General features: G+C 40.4%; 1 protein-coding gene across 6 annotated transcripts in view; it reads left to right on the top strand.

The window, feature by feature from the left end:
- The window catches only part of LOC131686156 (P protein-like), a 110,430-nt gene that overhangs the window by 66,889 nt on the left and 19,835 nt on the right, over nt 1-23,706 (top strand). For 4 of the 6 annotated variants that reach the window (XM_058970348.1, XM_058970345.1, XM_058970346.1 and 1 more), the window contains 3 exons: nt 1,036-1,600; nt 20,933-21,101; nt 21,159-22,062. In XM_058970348.1, coding sequence (XP_058826331.1) covers nt 1,237-1,600; nt 20,933-21,101; nt 21,159-22,062 — 1,437 coding nt within the window. In that variant the 5' untranslated portion in view covers nt 1,036-1,236. The remainder of the gene's footprint in view (nt 1-1,035; nt 1,601-20,932; nt 21,102-21,158; nt 22,063-23,706) is intronic. The other 2 variants (XM_058970350.1, XM_058970351.1) reach the window with 2 other exon arrangements.

The raw sequence follows: 23,706 nt of genomic DNA, 5'->3' as shown, positions 1-23,706 counted from the left end.
ATTTTTTTATTCAAATAAAGTTTTTCCGATGCTAGTCGGCAATTAGGATTTTTTCGCTTCTCCTATAACTTCGTTGGGAAAAAGGTGGATTTTCCCATCAACGCGCAATCGATAAAGTACTCTAACGAAAACAAAAACAGAAACTCAATCATCACCTGTCTGCTACCGACTCGGGGAGCCACTCATAACGAGCTCCCGGCTTCCGCTGGGAAAAAATAATTCCCCTCGTGGGCGTCACTCGCCCACGTTCCTACAGATAAACGCATTAGATACAGCGTATGAGCAATTGCCTGAATGCTTTTGTCGGCCACGGTCGCCTTGCGGAGCTGCTGCTCAATGGAACTAATATTATTCTCTAGAACCACCCCAGCACAGGAAGGGAACCGACCGGCAACGGATGGTGAAAGACGCAAAGTCATCAAATAAAACGGAATGTTTAGGAACTATTTTTATGGTCATACGTACGATAGACGTAAGGAAAATAATAATAATGGGCGGTGAAAGCGTATTTCGGAAACTGGTGGTATCGTTGGATATGAATTATTTATAATTTTTATGAATGAGGGCCACGTATGTTTTCTGTTATAGGAAATTCTTTAAAATTTCTAACAATTGTTTAAAAACAATTTACAGTGCTTGGCAGGAATTTAGTGGAGTGCAAAAATAAGTTTGGAAAAAGTTTTTCTGATAATTTCTAGTTTTGTTCACAGAAAAACTGTTTTTAATGTTGTTGTTAAATTTCAATCAGTTTAGGTTATGAATTGTTGATTAAAATCCTTGTTTATCAATTGAAAACCATTACTGTTGTATTCTTGTATGGAAAAGATTTCTTTACACAAATTTAATCAGCAGACTATTTGATTCGTAATATTATTATTATTATTATTATTTAAAATTTGATTCGTAATAATTCGGATTTGATAGTTCTACATTTTAAGTTGTATTTACAATTTTTGAATGAAGCATGTTCATGAATCGTGGTCATTATATGCGTACACTCTTCTAACCTCTCTCAATTTTACGGACCAATTCTAGCTCATCGTGTGCTAATCCCAAGAAAACATTGAATTGAATTGACAATACGCAAAATATTTAAAATATATTTACATGTTATGTGTTATGTGGAGTTATGTGCTTGTTAATCAACCGGTAGCAAAACGGTTCTTTCCTGGTAGTGTGAATTTCTGAAAAACTTACTGAAACGATAAGTGCTAGTTGAACGCATACCCTACCACGATGGACTTTGTAAACAATCTGAACCCATTCCGACGACGTCGGCCGGGCTCTGGGGGTTCAGCGGTGGAAGCCGACTCAGGCTCGGCAACGACCCCACCGATGCCATCGCCGACGATCGTTCTCTCGCCGGCCAGTCCGTCATCGGGGCAAATTTCCGACGGTTCGGGTGAATCAAACGGCTCCAACGGGGATAAAAACAAGCACAAGCGAAGAAGCAAACGTGATCGTGACGTTTCCGTTGTTCCTATCAGCGAAGTGACGGAAGCATCGCTGGAACTATGGCGCACGCTGCCCTCCAAGATCCGGCACGATCCGAGCATGGTGTCGTTCCGGCAGGTTGAACTCGAGCAGGCCCGGTTGCATGGTGAGTATACAATTTTTATATTTTTTTAACTACAAACAAATTAGAAGCATTGATATTCCCACTCCTTTCGCTGTTATTTGTCACCCTTTTGATTCCTGCATAGTAGGATTTTGCAGTAAAAGTAAACTGTTGCGGCATGTGTGGGAAATTTGAAGGAAAGCACACGACTTCTTGCATAAAGGGAAGGGTGATATTGAAAATTTGCGAGATATCAGGAAATACGTTTTACCACTTTAATTTATTTAACTTGAATTCTGCCTTCGATCCGTAAAATACTGTCGAACAAGTTGATGTTTTGGTTCGTGAGTGTCCACTAGACTGGTTCAATTTTTGACTTTTAGCTCCACCAGGCCCTACTGATTCCTTTTATGGCCCTTAGTAATTGTGCAAATTTTGGTGCCGATCGTATGTGTCTAAGGATTCTCCAAAAATTTCAAAGTTTATTTGGAAATTAGTATGGAAAATCGGTTAAAACTGAAAATAAATTCTTAAAAAATAACCTCATCAATCAATTCATGAGAACACTATATATTTCTAAAGGTATTCTTCTACTGAACACATTCGTGGAACATTGTAAGTTTGTGAAAATTCGCAGAGAAAAGCTATTAACTAAAGAAGCAGCATGACTTCTAAACAAGTGAATTTTATTATTAATCATAGCAACCCTGCTTGAATTGCTGCATCTGCCATACACGAGCGGTGGGTAGCAAGCGTAGTTTACACTTGTATAACGATAGAGCTATTCAAACAGGGTTGCTATGATTAATAATAAAATCTACTTGTTTCGAAGTCATGCTGCTTCTTTAGTTAATAGCTTTTCTCTGCGAATTTTCACAAACTTACAATGTTCCACGAATGTGTTCAGTAGAAGAATACCTTTAGAAATATATAGTGTTCTCATGATTTGATTGATGAGGTGATTTTTTAAGAATTTATTTTCAATTTTAACGATTTTCCATACTAATTTCCATATAAACTTTGAAATTTTTGGAGGGTCCTTAGACACATCCAATCGGTACCAAAATTTGCACAATTACTAAGGGCCATAAAAGGAATCAGAAGAGCCTGGTGGAGCTAAATGTCAAAAATTGAACCAGACTAGTGTCCACGTTGTGTTGCATTGTGTTATGACGATGATTTTGGCGGAATGCACACTGACTTCATCATGTTTGACTGCTGATTATCTAATAAGAGTTGTTTATAACATGGTAAGTAGGAATTCATGCCAATCCGACCCATATTAAAACGAGGGTACCCGGGTACCCACAAATTCAAATGCTCATAACTATGGCTTCTTTTAACCGATTTTGACACTTTTAGATGTTTTGGATTCAGGAACTCGTCCACTATTTTATTCGGTAAAATTGAACCGGATGAATGGATCTGGTTCTTGATAATCCAGATTTTCCGGAGTAATGTTCCAGTACTAGGGTATGATTTGTAAATTTTGATAATATCCTAGCAATATGAGTATCAAAACGGAAGTCTGTTATTTATTGTTACGGGACCCTATGGCAATTTCAAAAAATAATTGGAATGGAATGGCCACTCACGGCCCTACGGGAACCCGCTCCGGAATGTCCGCTCCCGGGTCAAATCACCAAATGGTTCCAAAACCACAAGATACAGCCTACTGATGCAAGTCCAAGAATTTTGATACCCATATTCACAAATAGTATCCCAGCACTGGAACATGCTTGTGGAAATCCGGATTCCCCGGAACTGAAAGAAGTAACCCGATTCATTTTTACCATGTGGATGAATTCCTGAATCCAAAATACCTAAAAGTATCAAAATCGGTTGGAAATTACCTTAGTTATTGGCATTTCAGTTTTGTGGGTACCCGGGTATTCACGTCGGCCTGTTACGTAGTAAAAAAATCAGGAGCCCCTCCCCACTCCCTCCTTACTATATCAACAATCATATTATTCCAAAAGCTTGACTTAGTGAAGTTCTAAGATGTCACAAAGTTTCAATTTCCAGCTATGGATGAAACATGGGAATTTCATTAATTGAAACCTAAAAAGGTACCCGGGTACCGCATCGGACACATGACAGTTAATTAGGTAGTAGTTTAGTTAGTCTTTGAGTACACGAAAACTCGAAAAAGAAAAGATCTTGTGTTTGGTTTTTTAAACTCTGGGTAGCCGATGTTTCCTAAACAACAGCAATTAAAACTCCACACAGCCGACCGTGGGAGTATGTATAACTACAAAGCAGTGCTCTTTCTTGTGAAACATGGCCCGAAGAAATTTTCTGTCGCGAATTCCAAGATATTTGCGCAAAAAACGTTTCGCAACTGTGACCCTATCGTCGAGCACACCTCACCCGCACGTCAGCTCTCCATCGCCACCAATCCCACAATGATTCGGCTATCCAGATCATATAGCATTACGGATGACCTGTTTCCATCAAGTACAGAAAAATCAACTGTTCATTCTCCCTAGTACCTGGGGCTGGAAACGGAGCCTTCCAGACAGCACCCGTAGGCAAGTACGCAATGTTTCACAACTATTCTCTGCCTTAAAATCATCGTGCATTCAGAGAGATCGCTCTCGCCGTACACAACAGCAGTGCTAATTACATTGCTTTTTATGGACATACAACTGGAAACGACTATTACCAGAAACATTCAGCACATGGATGCTTACTGTATAACCATAGTCGGACCAACCATCCCGTGTTTTTCTATTGGAGACTGGGTAGCTAAGCTGCCCAACTTACAACTGAGCTCTCCAACGGCATGCATTCCGTTGGACTGTGTACGTTCCGGTCTGGCACCCGAAAGTTTGAACAGAACTTTTTCGGCCGTCGGTCTTATAATCTGCAATATCTTCGTTACAGTTTTCATTGACATCGTCTATGCAAAAAATCATTTCAGTGTATTATCAAAATGTAAGAGGGATGCGGGCGAAGACGAATAAATTTAACATGGGAACATTCTTGAATGATTACGAAATCATTGCTCTCACCGAGATCGGGTTGCGAGGCCACGTGGATAATGCACAGCTCTCACGACAAGAACCAGAATTCCAGTCAGCTTCAACGTGGTGGAGGTGTACTGATCAGAATTTGTAACGATTTGTTCGCGCCCACGATGTCGGCAACTTCAGCGCCATTTCCGTTAGGAAGGCTGCCGACGCAAGACGGTAGTCCGGCCAGAGACTCTAACCACGGGCGGGTAAATTAAAGTGACTCAAACACAATGTCTCATTTGACTTTCCCGAATGCAAAAAGAGCAGAAGACTAAACCCAAGTAAGAGTTCGAAAAACTAGGCTAATCGCGGGTTCAAATAAACACACGGGAAAACTGAATTCAAATCTACGCGTTCGCCTTAGGGAGAGATTGCCGGTGACTCCTCTCTCGTTGGGTCGTTAGCCAACACATCTTTGATGCAGGTAGGTAGGTTATGGGCTCGACGAAGATCAGCGAGTTCGATGCAATGGACAAGCAGGTGTTCAATGGTCAGTCTTGTATTGCATGTGGGCTCGGTTCGAGATAGGGTATGGGCATGGCTAATCCTAGTATGTCCCACCCTCAGTCTGGAAGGTATTCGTTGCTCGGTCCTGTTGTCACGATCCACCCATTTTTGTACTGTGTCTTTCACTTTGTGGAGGTAATCGTGTGAGTTTCTGGAAATCGAGTAAGACGCTTTGTTTGAAGGCTCGAATGATGTCTAGTTTCGGAACCTCCTTGCTTAGAGCTCTTCTTGCGGTACGACCTAGTGCGGCAAGGTTATCGGCGTCTTCATTACCAGAAATCCCACTATGACTAGTGGTTAATGGGTCGTCGTACATTTCTATCGCCTGCACGAAAGGGTGACGAGATTCTCCAGATTCCAATGCCGATATCACATAGCAGATAACTGTTGCAATTCCTTCTGGTTTCCTTGATAAAGCCAATGCTATCACAGCAGCTTCGGCCGAAAATACAGAGCATGTCGGCGGTAAGTGGAATGCGAGGCCAGCTCCGATATCACTCACACCCTGTCTGTCTTAGATCCGTCAGTAAAAAGTTTGACGTGGTTCGAAAAGCGGCGATCGATGAGCTGGTAGTAGTGTCGATGTTGGGGGGTCTGATATTCCATGGTCGGTGCCATACCCAATTAAGGCGAGCCAGCGGAGGTAAAGGAAATGTAGAGAATTCTTCGTGGATGGTCTTAGCAGTTCGCAAAATACTACAATCTTCTTCTCCGGAGGTTCTCTCTAAGAAGCCGAGTGCCCGCCGTAGTGCCACCAAGGCTATCGTCCAGCGGAATGGAAGGACACCGGCCTCCATACAGACACTTTCTACCGGTGTGCTGGGGAGTAAGTTTGATGCAGCGCGGATGGATTCATGGAAGAGCGGTGCAAGAATGTTAATCATTCCCGGGATGTTAGGGCACGTAATTTCGATGCCGTAATAAAGACGGCTGTTGATGAGCGAGTTGCTGATATTTAGGGCTAATTGTCCGTTGCATTTCGGGTGTCGTGAGCATATAGTGCGGGTCAGTCTTTTTCGACTCTCGCAATCTTTCTTGAGTTTGTGGAAATGTGGCATGAAAGTAAGCATTCGATCCAGTGTAATACCAAGTATCCTGAGTTGTTTACGAAACGGGATAACGGTATCGTCTATACGTATTGGCCTATCGTATGCCCGATGGTGAGAGGTGCAACAATGGGAGATAAAGCTTTTACTGATGGAGATCCGAAAACCAACGGACACTGCCCACTGGCGTACAGCGTTAACGGCCGCCTGTAGCTTGATTCGAATCCTGCCGATCGTTTTCCCGGTCACAAGCAATACTATGTCGTCAGCGTACAGAAATATGAATACTCCCTCAGGGAGAAGGGAGAACAGAGACTGCATGCTTATTAGAAATAAGGTGACCGACAGGACCGATCTTTGAGGGACGCCGTTCTCCTCTGGAAACAAGTCAGACTGGCTGGTGCCCACCCCAACTCGGAAATTTCGGTTTGATAGAAAACGCTGAACATAGTGATCGAGGTTTCCCCGGATTCCCCAGCCGTGGAGTTGCTGAAGGACTCCCTCTCGCCAGACTGTGTTGTACGCCTTGTTTATGTCGAGTGCTGCTATATCTGTGTGTAGTCCATCCTCCATTGCCTGACGCAGCACCTCCCCCAGGGATCCGAGGTAAGCTCCAGTGCCCATGCCTTGGCGGAAGGCGTATTGACGACGATCTAGTAAGTTTTACTGTTCGAGTATCGTGACTAACCTACGGTTAACCATACGTTCGAGAGTTTTCTCGATACATGGCAAAAGGCTAATGGGTCTAAAGTCCTCTGGTTTTGTTGTTCCTTGGGTCCTCTTAGGGATGGGGATTACCAGTGCGGTTTGCCACGATTCAGGAAAAGCCCCACCCTCCCAGATCCGGTTAAAAATATTCAACAGCTCTATCTTTCCTTCGGGTGGCAGAGTGGATATCCAATATTGTCTATTCCAGTAGCTTTCCCGCGTCTCTTGTTGAGGGCCTCGGTAAGTTCGCTTCCGGAGAAAGGTTGGTTTCCGTTCAAGTTGGATTCGGGGGTGAAAGATATTGGAACAGCTTCAAGGAGCCTCTTCCTACGGAGAAATTCTGGTGGAAGGGAAGCAGTGGCAGAGAGTGAAGCAAAATAACGACCGAGTTCATTCACGATTGCATTAGGTTGAGTGGAAACGACACCGTCAACTTCGAGGGAGAAACCATTGTGCCGCCTTTAACCACTTAGCGCATTTACCCTTCTCCAAATCTCACCCGTTGGTTGGTCGGGGTGGCTTCCATCCAGAAAGTCTGACCAGCTGGATGCCTTAGTATCAGTGATTGACTTTCTGGCAGCATTTCTAAATCTGCGGTATTCATTATATCTTGTTTCTCAAAGGGCATGATCGGTTGGGGTTTTACGGAAAGCCCGGAGGGCTCTACGACGATCCCGAATAACCTTCGCCACTTCTTTATTCCACCAGTAGACAGATTTGCGTGGGGGTTTACCACTGGTTCTGGGGATGCATGGCTCGGCAGCCCGAGTGATATGCTCGGTTAGTTCATCGGGAGAATATTCTTTGTTGCGGTCGAAATTATTTGAGAAGTTATCTTCGAAGGCATTCCAGTCCGCTTCCCGAAATATCCATCGTCGGTGACGTGACGTCGAGGGGGTGCGCAATTGTATGCGACTTCTATCGGGAAGTGATCACTGCTGCATGAATTATGAAGCACAGACCACGAACAATTAGCGGCCATGACATTGGAGCAAATGGTGAGGTCAATCGGAGATGAGGCTCGTCCCCGCATGAACGTCATTCTGCCGTCATTAAGGATAACTGCTTCGTTTTCTTCTATAGCTTGGAGAATATCGTTGCCTCGACGATTGGGAGCCCTAGAGCCCCATGTTGGGTGGTGGGCATTCATGTCACCCATTATTAGGAACGGAGGTTGGAGTTGTTGGATCAGGTGGCTGAGTTTGAGGCCGATCTCTGTTACTGCCAGCGGGATGTAAATGGATACTACCGTACTGTAGTGTATAGAAATATATCAAGTAGGCAAAGAAACCGGTTGTGAATAAACTGATTATTCAGAGCCGTTCTTTCAGTAGTAACTGACGTCTTTAGTCTGGGCTATTACATTGGCGACGAGTGGGAGCTCGAAGAATACGCGAAGATCTCAAGAATTTTCTCACAGTCCCGTTTTCATTACAAGTTGTGAAGAAAAATACTTTGACAGGATGTCCCGTGTAAGTAGAGTGCATATCATGATAAAATATTAGAAATTCAGAGCAATTTATTCCATGTATTAATCCGAATTTAGAACCATGTGTTCGTTCGTTTACCTTCTTAACGATGGGACTCAAGTCCATCGGTAATCAGAACGATCCGTTCGTTTGATTGAACTGACCAAGATGGGACTCAGGTCCATCGGTAATTAGAACGATCCGTTCGCTTGATTAGATTTTTCACGCTTATGAAAAAAAAGATTCGAAAAAAAAATTCCTGACAACCGTTGCTAAGAAACATAAACACAATTATGTGATGGTTACTGGGATGCGTAACCTAATTAGAAGCTATAAAAGGAATAAATTGAAACTGAATTTTCTTCAAATAAAAGGAACAGTGGAAAACTAACTCAATTTATTTCACAATATTCAGCTGGATTTCAATATCGCGCCTTTTATAGAAAATGGTGATGGTCAAACAAATTCTAGGTGAGAAGTATGGAGAGACCAAGTTATGGCATATTTAGCCCTCAAGTCAGTCAGAAAATCGCACAAACCGCAAATTTTGAGGAATCACATGTGTTAGATAATCCTTTTCGTGCGGCAATGGAAGTTTTGGATGATTATTTCTCGCCGAAAATGTCTCTACGCTATGAGAGGTTTAGATTTCGTCAAATTACATTTAACCCTCAGGAGAAATTGGACCATTTTGTTGTGCGTCTACGATCACAAGCTGTTAACTGTGATTTTGGTGATCAATTGGATCATATGATTATGGATCAAATAGTGTTCGCTACAGAATCAGTTGATAAACTTAGAGCCAAGTATCTCGAATGCGATAGACCTTTGGACGACATGATGAAGGTTGGTCGTACACATGAGTCCGTTAAAGCTCAGGTATATAAATGTAATACAAATATTATGGTTTATATTTATTAATTGATGATTGACACTGATGTAACAGGTTCAAGAGCTTCGAAACAAACCAGCATCTAATTCGGCAGATATATGTCAAATCAATGAAAAAAAGGTTAAGTGTAACAGATGCTCCGGAAACCATTTGGGGGAATGATCCAAAATGTCCAGCACGTTCGAAGTATGCCGGTTATGTGGAAAGCTCGGACATTTCGCGAGATGCTGTAAGACCGATCGGAAAAGTTTCCATAAGATGGCTCGTAAGAATGTACCCGGAGTTAAACCATACAGTCATCAGAATCAAAACCATCAACAAACCAGGAAACAGAAGTTTATTCGAGAAGTTGACGATGTTACCGAAAAGGTCGAAATTCACGATCTGTTCCATCTAGAGGGAAAACGATCAATTGAGGTTGATGTAGGTGGAGTTTCGGTAAAGTTTATCGTGGATACAGGCGCAGATGAAGATGTATTGAGTTTGGCTGATTGGAAGATGATAAAACGCGTTGGATTTACAGGGTTTGATGTTAGGAAGGGCAGTATCAAGATTTTTCGGGCTTATGGAAGTAACAAACCGTTGATAGTGCTTGGAAAAATAGATGCAGAGATCAAGCTTGGAAACAAAAGTTGTGATACAACATTGTTCGTTATTCAAGATGGGAAGTGTTCACTACTATCTGGTAAAACATCTGAAGCTCTAGGCATCGTGAAGTTTCTACATGTAGTTTCTCAAACACCATTCCCTGCTATTAAAGGTAAAGGGCAGTAATTTAATTTTATCTATTTTACATAATGAATAATAGTTAATATTAGATATGTACGCATCGATTAAAACAAACAAATCAGTTAGACAATCTATTCGGCGAATACCTATACCATTAGAAGAACTCACTCTACTCAAATTAAAGGAATTAGAAAGCCAGGATATAATTGAACGAGTGAATGAAGCGTCCGAGTGGGTTTCACCTATGTTAGTAAAACGGAAAACTGCGGATGAGGTAAGAATAATAATCGATTTACGAGAAGCAAACAAGGCTGTCATACGAGAAGTTCATCCTTTACCGACAATGGAACAAATGTCTTGTCGATTAAAAGGCAGTAAATTTTTCACGAGATTCGATATCAAACAAGCGTTCCATCAACTTTTGTTGCGAGAAGATTGTCGATAAATCACGACGTTTATCTCTCCGCTTGGGTTTATGCGATACAAGCGTTTAGTTTTCGGGTTATCGGCAGCGCCAGAACTGTTTCAAAAATGCATGGAAACCATATTAGGCGATCTCCCGTGGATTATCATTTTCATTGACGATATCCTAATTCACGCACCTGACGAGCGTTCATTGAAAACAAGAACAGAAATTGTCAGGAACCGTTTACGCAAGAGAAACGTAATTTTAAACGAAAGCAAAACTGTAGAATGTGTTAAAGAATTAGAATTTATTGGATATCACCTATCTGAAGAAGGAGTTAGAGTTTCAAGTACTAAGTTAGAAGCCATCTCAAAATTTCGGCAACCTAGAACAGCCGAAGAAGTACGAAGTTTTCTGGGACTAATAACTTTTGTGAATCGTTATATTCCCAACTTATCTACTAACGTATGCGGAATGAAATTTGGACAACGCTTCCAGCTTTAAATTAAAAATGCAACCTTGCGCTAGGTACCATACTAAACGTCATACTCTAGGCACACTTATTTTAAACATCCAGTGTTAATTTCGAACCACTAGGCGATACCATGTGAACAAAATGGCAGCGAATGCACAATCTGGCACCTAGCTATTATACCAAAAAAGGTTTTGGCGCAATGGAGGATTATGGCATACCTTTTGTACAAAAGGCTGATATCCCTCCAAATGTACCACCACTGCGTCTAAATGAGTATTTCTGGAATAATTTGAAGCAGAGAGTATATGCCAATAATTTTCGACCTAAAACTAACAAACATGATGATCAAAATAAAGAAAGAAATCAAGAATATGCCAACATCAGTTTTTTAGACTTCTTTGCAAAAAGTTCCTGCAAACTGTCATAAAGCTCCTTGAACGGGCTCAATTTTTTTTCTACAATAAGTTAATAAGCTGACAAATGTTTTCATATAGAGAGAACATTTAATAAAGGGTTTTCTACAAAAAAAAATTGTCTTTTGCATTTTGTCCAAATTTTATTCCGCATGCGTTATTGCAAAACCTTTAAACACACTAACAAAGAAAGGTATCTCATTCACATGGGCAGCTAATCAACAAGAAGCATTTGAAAGATTACAATCGATACTTGCGAAGAATGAAACTCTTTCGTATTATGATTCACGTTTGGAAACTTTTGTCATGGCCGACGCCAGGCCTGTTAGTTAGGAGCTGTTTTGTTCCAGAAAGATAGCACTGGAATTTTTCGTGTTGTAAGTTATGCGTCCAAAACGCTTTCTGATGTTGAAAGACGGTTTGCTCAGATCGAACGTGAAGCTCTTGCTTTAGTTTGGGCGGCCGAGAAATATTATTTTTATCTTCATGGAAATTTTTTTTGGCTCATTACGGACCACAAATCGCTAGTTACCATTTTTGGAGAAAGAGTAAAACCAAGTGCCAGAATAGAGAGATGGGTATTGAGGCTGATGTCTTTCAATTTCAAAGTTATTTACCATCCAGGAAAAGCCAATATCGCTGACCCATTTTCAAGCCCGGTGGCTCTCACACATGCTATACCAAAGACGATGCCGAATTAACCGAGCTCATAAGATGGTTATCGTATCCAACGAAAAGATGGCCCAAAGTATTGTATCGATATAGAATGATCGCAAAAGATTTATCAACAGACGGGAAAATTATTTTAAAAAACAAAAAGATCATTATACCAAGATTTTTGCAGAAACGTGTTTTAGAGTTGGCTCATGAACCCCATCTAGGAATTGTTACAATGAAGAAACGCTTACGGGAGAAAGTTTGGTGGAGCAGGATTGACTGCATGATTGAGGAATTTGTAAATGCATGTAAAGGATGGCTAATAGTTTCTGATTACTCCACAGAACCAATGATACGATCACCAATACCAACAGGTCCATGGAAAAAAGTTGCTCTTGACTTCACTGAAATTGGAAATGACACACATCTACTAGTTATTGTTGACTATTTTTCGAGGTATCCTGAAATAGAGATCATGCCATCAATGACAGCCTGCGCCACCAATTTCAAACTAAGAATTATTTTTGCGAGATTCGGATTTCCCGGAGAAATAGTTTGTGACAATGGGCCGCCATTTCACTCAGCGGAATTCAAGAAGTTTTGTAGCAATAGTGGAATTAACATTAACTATTCGGTACCATACAGAATTGGAAAACAGATCTACATTTTCTTCTTGTTTATCGTTCTACTCCTCATTCTATTACGAACGTGGAACCAGCAAAACTTCTGTTTGGACGAAGAATTAGAGATAAGATTCCAACAATAAATAGTGAAAAAATTTACGAAACATACAATGCAGTTCAGGACATCGATAAAATAAGGAAAGAAAAAAGAAAAGTGTCGGGAGATCTAAAGAGAAAGGCTAAAAATTCAAATATTGATGTAGGTGATCAAGTAGTTATTAAAAATACGATCAAAAGAAAAAAATTAACAACCAATTTCAATCCACAACCTCATATGGTATTGAAAAGAGCTGGAACAAGATTGACTGTCAAAAACATGGCAACAGGAGCTGAGATGGACAGGCATGTAAATCATGCAATGAAACTAGTATCTGCAAATCCTTTTGAGAAGCCAGAGATGCAAGAAGATGACAGAGCTAAAACAGGACCAGTACGATTTCGTGAAACTAAAAGACAAATCAAAAGGCCTAGATATTTGAAGGTTTATGCAATATATAGATGTAATTAAAATAATAGAAGTTCAAATCACTAAGAAAACAAGGAAGAGATGTAGTATATAGAAATATATCAAGTAGGCTAAGAAACCGATTGTGAATAAACTGATTATTCAGAGCCGTTCTTTCAGTAGTAACTGACGTCTTTAGTCTGGGCTATTACACGTACAAGGAGTGGGGTATTTAATCCTTTGAGCTACTGCGATCAACTCGGTGTTGAGCGAGATCTTTTCAGATGGGATATCGGTCCTGATTGCGAGACCAATTGTTTGGTAGCTATTTACTCCAGCAACGAGATCTCACTCGTACAGGTTTCCGAACCAACGTGGAACGTGTGTTTCATGTATGGCTAATACAATCGCGTCGTAGCGAACAATAATGGCTTGTAAATCGTCGGAACAGCGGATGCGGCCGCTTGATCCGCAGTTGTAGTTGATTTTAACAAAATGTTTGTGCTTGAGTTTAGTGTTTTCGATATGTTTGTTGTGAGCTTGTTGGGGGACAGGGGACTGTGTGAAGTCAGTTGGTTAGAAGGGTTGTTGGTATATTCATTCACCATTGTTGATGTTTGTTGGAGTGGTTTACTAGTTGGTTTGAAGTGCCTGATTCTAGTCTGATATGTCTATGTGAGCCTGTTCTGTCAAACTGTCTTCGGTGTTGGGTTTAGCAAAAGAAACTGTTGAGCAGGCGCTACTCGATCTGGTATGGTATGTGTTGCTTGGGGCGTTGTCTTTTTGAATTGGGCTTCGAGATTTCTCGTCCCTTACATTTGGGCGGCCCTTGTTGTTTTTCCTGTTTTTTCTCTTGTCTGGCTCATCATCATAATTGGCGGTCTCCATAGCCTGTACTTGTGATGATTGAGAGAGTTTAGTTTTAGAGACTGCTCCCGTGGTTAGTGTCTGCATTGTAGGTGTTGTCACTGTCTTTTTTGTCGATTTGCTGGTTTGATTGTCACTAGGAGGTGCTGAGCGCTTTGTAAGTATGGAAAAATCTTCGCGGAGGGCAGCGAGCTCACTGCGCATAGCAAGGTTATGTGCCTGTGTCTCGGCTAACTGAGCCTTTACTGTACGGATCTCGAGGTCCTTGGAGGCTTCAGTTTGGCAGTTCTGGTTAGCTTGCTTTGCTTTGGCCAGTTCTTCCCTAAGTAGCTGGATTGTTCTCGTCCTTCTCGTTATTCTCAGGGTTAAGGCGGTCCTTAAGCACATTGGCGTAGCTGTTTTTTCTGTAATCTTACGAAGCAGCGCACGAGCTTCGCGGAAGGTGATGTTCTTTGTCACCTTTAATTTTATGACACTCTCTTCTTCCATGTAGGAAGGGCACTCTCTGCTGCGCGTCGCGTGTTCTCCTTTGCAGTTTCTACATTGACTGGGTAATTTACAAGTAATGCTTTTCTCTACCACGTGACTGCCACTGCAGTTGAGGCAAACGGTCGTATTGGGACAGGAGCAGCTGCCGTGGCCGAAATTGCCACAGTTAAAACACATCATGGGTGACGGGCAGTACTGTCTAACTGCAGTTCGAACGAGACCTAGGTAAATGTACTCTGGGAGGAAGGACCCGGAGAATGACAAGACGAGAAGGGGGGTATTGACTGGTATCTTTTCGACCATCTTCGTGATTCTTCGTACGGCGACAACGTTTTGGCTAGCGAGTTCTTTCAGTTAATTTCTCACAAGGGCGAAATTTTTCGGTGAAACCAGTCTTTGTACGTTAACGGCACAAATCCTAACTTACTAAAGCTATGGGTGCGTTTCGGATTCGTCTCGTCAGAAACTGACATATTAGCTTTAGTCAGTGTCGTTCAATTTCTCGCTTTGACTAGAAAGTGGGTGGCTGCTGCATGGAAAGTGTGTTATGAATTAAAGACCTTGGTGTGCTATTTGACCACAAACTGTAATTCAGCGACCAGTGCTGCATTCGGTAACCGTAAACAGAAAACCTTCCTACACGGTCGCAAGTACTCATATTCGACTCTCTTTCCGTATAAGTTCTCACACTGTGATAGCACCATATTGTGTCAGTCATACTACGCGAGTGCCTTTGCGAAAAAAATGTTCTGTCTTTTCGCTCTTTTGTTCACTCAGTTTGACTGAAGCCTCTCGATGACAGTCAGTTTTGAAAATTATTGTCATTACATTAAGCCTAGCAAAGGGAATTTTAAATTCTGCACGATGCAAGTCTTGAATTCAATATTACAGTTCAAATACATTACCTATTAAACAATTGGTTTGGTTGCTAACCGAAAATTGTTTGAGAAATATTGTTTTTCATTTTCCGTCACCGTTTTGATAAGAGTTGCAAGCCACGTAAATTGCTCATTTAATGTCATATTTAATCATATAATATTCATTCTGTATTCTATGGGATTCCCTAATAACATAAAACTAACTTCTGTTTATTCACAGTCTAGAGCACCCAATCACAGTAGGCAGGGTTAAAATGCAAGGAAATTAAAAGAAATATATGTTGTGTTTTGATCATGTTGATGTGTTCGGCTAGTTAAAAATATGCTCTGTCTGTTGATAAATATTTCTGCAGTAAACCAGGTCAAAAAACAACATGCATTACTACCAATTCAGGAGCATATAAGCTATAAGTATCTTTCAAGTTTAACTATCAGTATGTACTATGATTTTGATCGAATTTAAGGCAAGTGCGAAGGGTCAATAAACACTGGCTAGTGATTGAATCGTATATGGTGATTATTTAGTGAATAAAAACTACGCTTGTTGAATTCGCGTGGTAGACAAAAAGGAAAGAGAAATTATCATTGTGTGTTGTCACTTGACTCGGCTGTCTGCGCCCCATCATTTTTTTTCGCACTCTCCCTCGTCACTGTTGTTGGTAGGGTAAAAGGGTATAATACGCCCCACCGGGGCAAAATGCCCCTCTTCGATTCCCAGGATTCCTGAATTATCTAAAAAGTAAAAATGACTGATAACAGTATCGTTTCATGAAATCAACGTACTGAGTTAGTTTGGTATTTTTAATATGTTGCAAAACAACAATATACACAAAAGTTTCAAAAGAGCTACTTTTATGTAAGCTTCCACTTTTTCCAATAGCATTACAACCAATTAGAAACAGTCGGATTTGATAGAACTATTTCAAGTAGCTTACTATAATATTATAGTTACTATCTTAGTTTTTAGCTTGGCTTAAAACTATGTGTGTGTGTAGAATTATTCATGTATTCACAACAGCTCATCACCGACCAAAACGCCCCACCCATTGTTGTGGGGCATACTCACCGATTGCTGTGGGGCATACCGTCCTCTTGTTGTGGGGCATAGTACACTTTCACCGGGAGCATTTTGCCCTGAGTGAAAGAAAAATCTAGAATTTAGGCATCTTTGAAAAATGTTTAATAGTACTTGTATCAGGATGTTTTTAATAAAAAATGAAACGGGTACTAATTTCTAACCAATATGACAAGAATTTAGAGTCGTTAGGGAGAAGATCATAGCGGCGAATGGTGAAATATAGCTATTTTTCCTTAAGGGGGGCGTATTAGACCTGTTTACCCTACTCACTATGCTCAGTTTCGGTTGCTCAAGTTCTCTCAACTGAAAAAGACGATCATTCTGATTTGTGACTGAAGCTTTGCGTACATTTTGAAGAAAAAGTGATAGTCATGATTTTGTGCAACTCTGTCAGCGACCATATTTCCACAATAACTGCCAAAGCTTTTGCGACTCTCGGTTGCTTATGAAGAACGCTTAATTTTTCAGTGATCCGTGTGCATTCAAGACGTTGTACTGCTCTCTGATACGCAGTACCTTGGAATACGCTATCCAAGTTTGGGCACCACACAACATAACTCAACGTGACCTTATCGAGCGAGCGCAAAAACGTTTTTTACGATTTGCTCTTAGAAATCTTCAACGGTGCGACGCAACAGGTTTTTCTACAGAGGCTTTTAGCATTTGACGTGATCACTGGAAACATCGATTTTCCTGATCGACTCCAGAAAATAAATTTTTATGCACCACCGCGCCGATTTCGTAACCAACCTTTTCTTTGAATCTCCCGGTATAGAACTGCATATGGACTCGACATTAGGGTGTCCCAAAATGACATCATGTTAAAAAAGTCAACGGGCTCACTTCTTAAATGAAAGGTTAGGGTATTAGGACCACTTTCTTCTTCGGAGTGAGTTTGCTAAAACGCTTCCTACTGGTGGCGACTTTTGATTTTTTGAAAAATGGGCCGATTTTGGATAAAATTTCAAATTTATGCCTGTTGAAGTGGTCCTGAACTGTCTTAGATATTTTTTCAGCATTTTTTATTTTTCTGGAGATCCAAACGGAGAAGTTTGGTTAGTTAGTTTGTACAAATTTGGAATTATAAGAGCGGCAGGGCCATTAAAACTTAGTAAAAAGTGAAATTTTTGGTGTTTTTCAGTATTTTTTCTTCAAAACTGGGTATCTACAAAATTTTAAAAGTACAGAAAACACTTTATATAGTTGAGCCGAATTCAGGGGCGTAATTTTGCTGAAGAAAGTGTATAGCTACGGCCAATAGGGTATAAGTTATTTACGTTTTTGTTAAATAACCTTTTGACATTTTATGATATTCATAAAAAATAACACTGTTCTACAAAATAAAACAACTTAAGTGAACTTAGTCCCCATATTACTTTTCGGAAAATAGAAGGAAAATGATGAAAAATGGCGTTTTTCGCTTGTCTCTAGTACATCAGAATCGGTTTTTATGAGCATTTGACGATTTTTTTAAAAAATGTTTTCTATACTAATAGCCACCTAGCGGGTTTGAAAATCACTAAAATTAAACAACTATGTCGAGTTAATGGCAAGTTATGGCATATATTTGAAAGCTGAATTGATTAACGTACTTACATTTTGTATATAAAGTCATTTTTTCATGTTAGGAACTTTGAAGTGGAGAAAAATGCAGAAGAGTGAGGTGAGTGTTGAAAAACTGATATTTACTGTTTAGGTCACATAATTCCGAAATAGTCAAATTTGGGGCAAATATCCTCGAAAATGTTTTACAACAGAATACAGCGCATCTTCTGACACAATCGTTTTGTTGAAGATGCCTCCTAGAAGTAATAATGGAGAATTAACTCTTCAAAAAATAATTAGAGACTTCGCGTCATTAGCAAAGTTATTATTTTTATAATTTAAGTTACAAAAAAAAAATCATCAGATGCTCATTAAACCTCGTCCTGACATACTAAAGACGTACAGAAAACGTCATTTTTCATACTTTTCCTTCTATTGTTCGAAAAGCAATGTGTGGTCAAAGCACATTTGAACTGATTTACTTTTTGGAACGGCATTATGTTTGATAAATTACTAAAAATGTCAAAGGTTATCTAACAAAAACTTAAATAACTCATACCCCATTAGCCATAGCTATACACTTTCTTCAGCAAAATTACGCCCCTGAATTTGGCTCAACTATATAAAGTGTTTTCTGTACTTTTAAAATTTTGTAGATACCCAGTTTTGAAGAAAAAAATACTGAAAAACACCAAAAATTTCACTTTTTACTAAGTTCTAATGGCCCTGCCGCTCTTATAATTCCAAATTTGTACAAACTAACTAACCAAACTTCTCCGTTTGGATCTCCAGAAAAATAAAAAAATGCTGAAAAAAATCTAAGACAGTTCAGGACCACTTCAACAGGCATAAATTTGAAATTTTATCCAAAATCGGCCCATTTTTCAAAAAATCAAAAGTCGCCACCAGTAGGAAGCGTTTTAGCAAACTCACTTCGAAGAAGAAAGTGGTCCCAATACCCTAACCTTTCATTTAAGAAGTGAGCCCAATGACTTTTTTAACATGATGTCATTTTGGGACACCCTACTCGACATGCGTTGCGTTAAATTTAACGTTGCAATTGGTCTTTTTGATTTAAATTTCAATATGTCGGGTTTTCTGCTTCTTACTGGAAAGTTTGTCCAAAAAACAATGTTCTCCTAACTTGTTATCCGTGAATTTTACAATAGAGTGAGTGAGAGTTCCAAAACGCTTCGCCAATTTTCACATAGTAACACCTTATACACATGGCCATGTATAATACCTTAGTTTTCACTCCATTTTACTTTGAAAACGAGAATTTAAATCGCACGAAAAAGTAAACAAACGAAATGTGGTAGTTAAACACACAGCATACTATGATGAGCACATTAAAACTATAGCAAATACGTGCGTACAATACAAATGTACGTAGATAGCTTACTTTCGATACAATCCTTACCGATATTTTGACAATTTGTTTTGGTTAAAATTGGCATTATATCGTTTTATGTTGCTAAATTCATCACTGATAATTTATTTGATGTTTTTTTGTTACATTCCCTGCGCTTAAAATTTCATTTGCTCCGCCAGTAACATTTTGAGCACGAAATTATTCAAAGTCTTTACTTGAATGGGAATTGTGCGTAAACACCTACTTTGAAATATTTCTTGCACAAAATATTACCGGAGGCGCGAAAGCAACGTCATGCGAGGTACGTTACATTGGAACATCATCTCTAAAACAAAATTGTCATAATCTGGGTGAAGGGCTTGAATTTCATCCAGTCGAGGATCTCTTTGGGTACACGCTCAGTTTAGATAGCATAGGCAATTCTTAATGTCTAGCTACTCGCCACGAGAAAAACATGCATCGCCCTATGCTCAACATAGGCGCCATATCCGTGCCATTTCCTGCTCATATCAGCAAACCGTGTGTTTATATGAAAGGCAATTGCAACAATCAGCACAACTGCGAGATGATGCAATTGTACGGTGCGGTCATAAGGAAATTAGAATCAAACCACTTTCACCTACTCCGTCGTATTAAAGATCTGGGCCACAGCTTGTTTCGACCGAGTGGAGTGCGGTGAAGATTTGCTCGGATTAAATAAGATCATAAGGGACAGTAGGGAGATTTGATTCATCTACTAATTCAAATATAATAAAAAGTAAAAAGAGAAGACACCTTTTCAATTAGAGGAGGAATGATTTATTAGGAAATATAATAATGACTACATCTATCTTATTACGAAGTTAGTTAAACGCATTCTGGCCAAGATTGAAATGCCCGATATTTTTTAGATGCTGATCTTCCAAATAAACACAAATTCCACGGTTACATGATTGGCTATATGAAGTGAAGCGCTTTTGTACAATCGTTGCAAATTGTAGACTCTATAATAATTGGCCCATGGTCATAAATCAGACGCAGAGCGTATCATAATTTGGCTTGTCGTTGGATACGCATACGGTTATTTTTAGCATCTAGTGTTCTGCGATGGTCTCATTCATGACAAATTACTCCGGTCAATCTGCGATGAATGTCATTGTCCGTTAATTCCGGTCAATTATTGTACTGCTATACCTACCTATTAACGCACATGCAAACTGTTGTGTTGGATTCGCGCTCATCGGTCAATGCGCCTGTTGGCGACTGTTGCCGTGTCGTGCGGTCCAATAAAAACCTCCGAAAATAGTTTCTTTTCATCTGAGCATATATGCTTAACTCTTGAATTAGGACTACAAGCAACGGGGCAATAAAAATGCGGCTATCATTTCTGTCAACAATGTCCTCTCGCACGCTTAATTTAACCCAAATTGGATACAATGACACGTGTCCCGTGTCCCAGCCATTCGAACATAGACACGAATCAATTACAGGTGTCCAAATTGGACACCACTCAACCCTTGTCTGCTCTGAGATGAAAACAAAAACTACGTCTCAAGTTGTATAACCTTGAATTGGATTAAAGCAAAGGTTGCTTTGACCTAAATCAAACGAGTGCATTGAATTTCAATCCGTTCGATACAAAAGCTACCCTAATCAGTAATCGAATCCCGCACGGACTTTGTCGCAGCATAATTTATGTTTTGATTTCTGCTTCGACAGGTGACGACACTGACGGTTCGTTCTCTGACATGCAACCGGTGGAGGATGAGGGGGAAGAAGACGAGGAAGACGATTGTGATGAGGATGAAAACGGGAGCGAATACATCACTATTAACGTGACAAACGAGGAAGGCGAGAACAGGGAGGTCGAACACATAAAGGAAAAGAAGTACGTTTCAGTAATCAAAAATCTACAGAGTTGATTTTACATTCTTTATTATTTCAGAGAGATCCCAAAACCTCATGTGCATCACCTGGCAGGTCACTACATCAGCAATAATCCACCACCGAAGCACGAAGATTACAATGACACCGGTCAGAACCACATCGACGAGGATCATCCCTTCCGAAAGTACTCGAAGATCATTTGCCTATTTATCACGTGGTTGTTGATAATGGGCTTCCTGGTAGTGAAGGACGAGAAAATCATTACCGATAAACACCTTTCGATCCCGGTCGGAAAACCCAAAGCCTACATCCTTCCCAAGCTACCGCTAAGCTCTCGCGTGAAACTATCCTTCGACGGGACTTTTCTCGGCGAACAGTTCAGCAATATCACCGAAAACTATTTGACAATCTATCTGCAATCTCTGACGTCGAACTTGGATAAAAACGTGTCCGATACGTACAGTACTGAGCTAGGTTCGGTTCGAAATATTAGTGATCCTTGGCATATCCCGATCGTGCATCCGTATCTCTTTGATAACGCACCGATCGTTAAAAAACAGCATATTTTCGAAATCAGCGATAGCAATTACGATCGTATACACCAGCAGAGTAGCGTCGTTCGACTGATTGTGACAAGTAACATCCAGGCCAGCATGCCCATCGCGGTGCAGTATGATCAGTCACCCGTCAACCGGGATGTGGGTGTGATCTACGCTGCCTTTGTGCTGATCTTCCTGTACGCGTTGATTGTTTGGGAAATTGTTCATCGAACTTTTGCTGCCGTAATCGCATCGACGCTTGCTATAGCCATCCTGGCAGCACTGGATGATCGACCTACAATGGAGGATGTTGTGGGATGGATCGATGTGGAAACGATTCTGCTACTGTTTTCGATGATGATCTTGGTGGCGATTCTTGCGGAGACTGGAATTTTTGATTTTCTCGCTGTTTATATTTATAAGGTAAGTTGGTATTGGTAGCCCTGAGATAATATTCTGAATTTTGTCTAGTCTGGGGTGAAGGATTAATAAGGGGATCACACTAGGTCATTGATTACTCGGTCTACAATCAATGGTTTCTTTTTAAAACAGTTTCGATAGGTTTGCTTACTGCCCATGATCGCATATCAGTCCCATAAAGGTAGGAAATCCTATAGAAAACGGGACAAATATGCGATCATGGCAGCATAAGAAGCTGTTGATAAATATGTCATATACTCGTATTTAAGCGAAGCGAAATTTCTCCCATGACGGTCAGAGATTTGCTTCCACATGCAATCCAGGCTTAGCGATGTTGAGCATAGCAATAAATCTTGTCTTGTGTGAATTGGTGGTGTTCGAGTTTCATGTGTTTATAATGGTCATGCCGAAATTATCGCAAAGATCTTAGATAAATGTTGATTTGTTATCATCACCGTTGAAGTCTCCTAGAACTACGCGCTGAGGCGGGTTGCAGTTCCGTATGCTACCCCGCCGAGGCTCCAGTGGAAACGTGTTTAAAAGCAAGCAATGTAAAAAGCGTTGCCTTGATTAGAATAAATTTTTTTTTGAAATTCCGCACGTTCAGCTAGCATTTTCACTCCAATCGAAAAACCCATCATGTAAAAAGTTTGAATTTGTTTAACAATTTTGCCAATACCGTTTTTTTTGTAAAAATGGTATTACAATTTTCAGATAAATGTGTTCAATAATTACAGTAATTCATTGTTTCTGCCAACACTGTAAATGTATCATCACACTTAAGTTTCAATCCTAAATATCTCAGAACATGTTGATCGTAGAGACTTGGAATCTAAGAAAGATTTTTTAGAAATGATTTTCTGGATCAAATAAACGTAGCTGGGAATTAATTCACTTAACAGTGAGATTATACCATTCTGATATCATTTATCAATTTATCATAAGTATTTTTTCTATTTATTCAATCATTTGCTATTAGTTGGTGATACAAGACAGGTAGAGCTAAATGCTTCGTGAAGATATTGAATGGGGGGTAGGGGTGACACTTCTGGGTATAAGAGTCAGGGGAGCGAGGGTGGACAAAGATGGCAGGGGGAGAAAATTATTAACTTTCAGATTCAGGCATCGAGAGATCAATGGCATAGATTACTGACTCGGGTGGCCTTCATCAGGAAGAATCTTGCACTGGGACGCCAGGTGGTCCTCCTCAAGACGGCTTAGGTTTCTCCAGATGTTTTCGTAGTACGGCTCAGGTGTAGATCGGCAATACTTCGAGTTGCGCGTGTGATGTTCGTGCTGTAGGTCCCGTGTTTGTTGGTCCATTCGACAGAGATGTTTTGTGTCGCCTTTGAATCGCCTCGAACCATCGTGGATGTATGGTACAGGCGGAAGAGGGCACTTCTGAGGATGATAAGAAAAATAAAAGTGGCCGTTAAATTTGTATGCTAATGGTTTTAGGAAGGTGTATACGAGGGACATATAGAGGAGATCCCGGCTTGCCAGTACATCTCGAACCGGGACGTTGGTTGGTCTTCCTTGGACCTGCCCGAGTCCAGGCGGAACTGTACTCGGTGCACGCTAAGACAATGTGATCGATGTGATAGCCGTCGCCACAAGCGCAGATACACCGGAAATGTGCAATGCAAT

Source organism: Topomyia yanbarensis, chromosome 2 (genome assembly GCF_030247195.1).
Source record: "Topomyia yanbarensis strain Yona2022 chromosome 2, ASM3024719v1, whole genome shotgun sequence".
Lineage (NCBI taxonomy): Eukaryota > Metazoa > Arthropoda > Insecta > Diptera > Culicidae > Topomyia > Topomyia yanbarensis.
The sequence above is the reverse complement of the archived record's forward strand: the minus strand, read 5'-3'. Positions and strand labels throughout refer to the sequence as shown.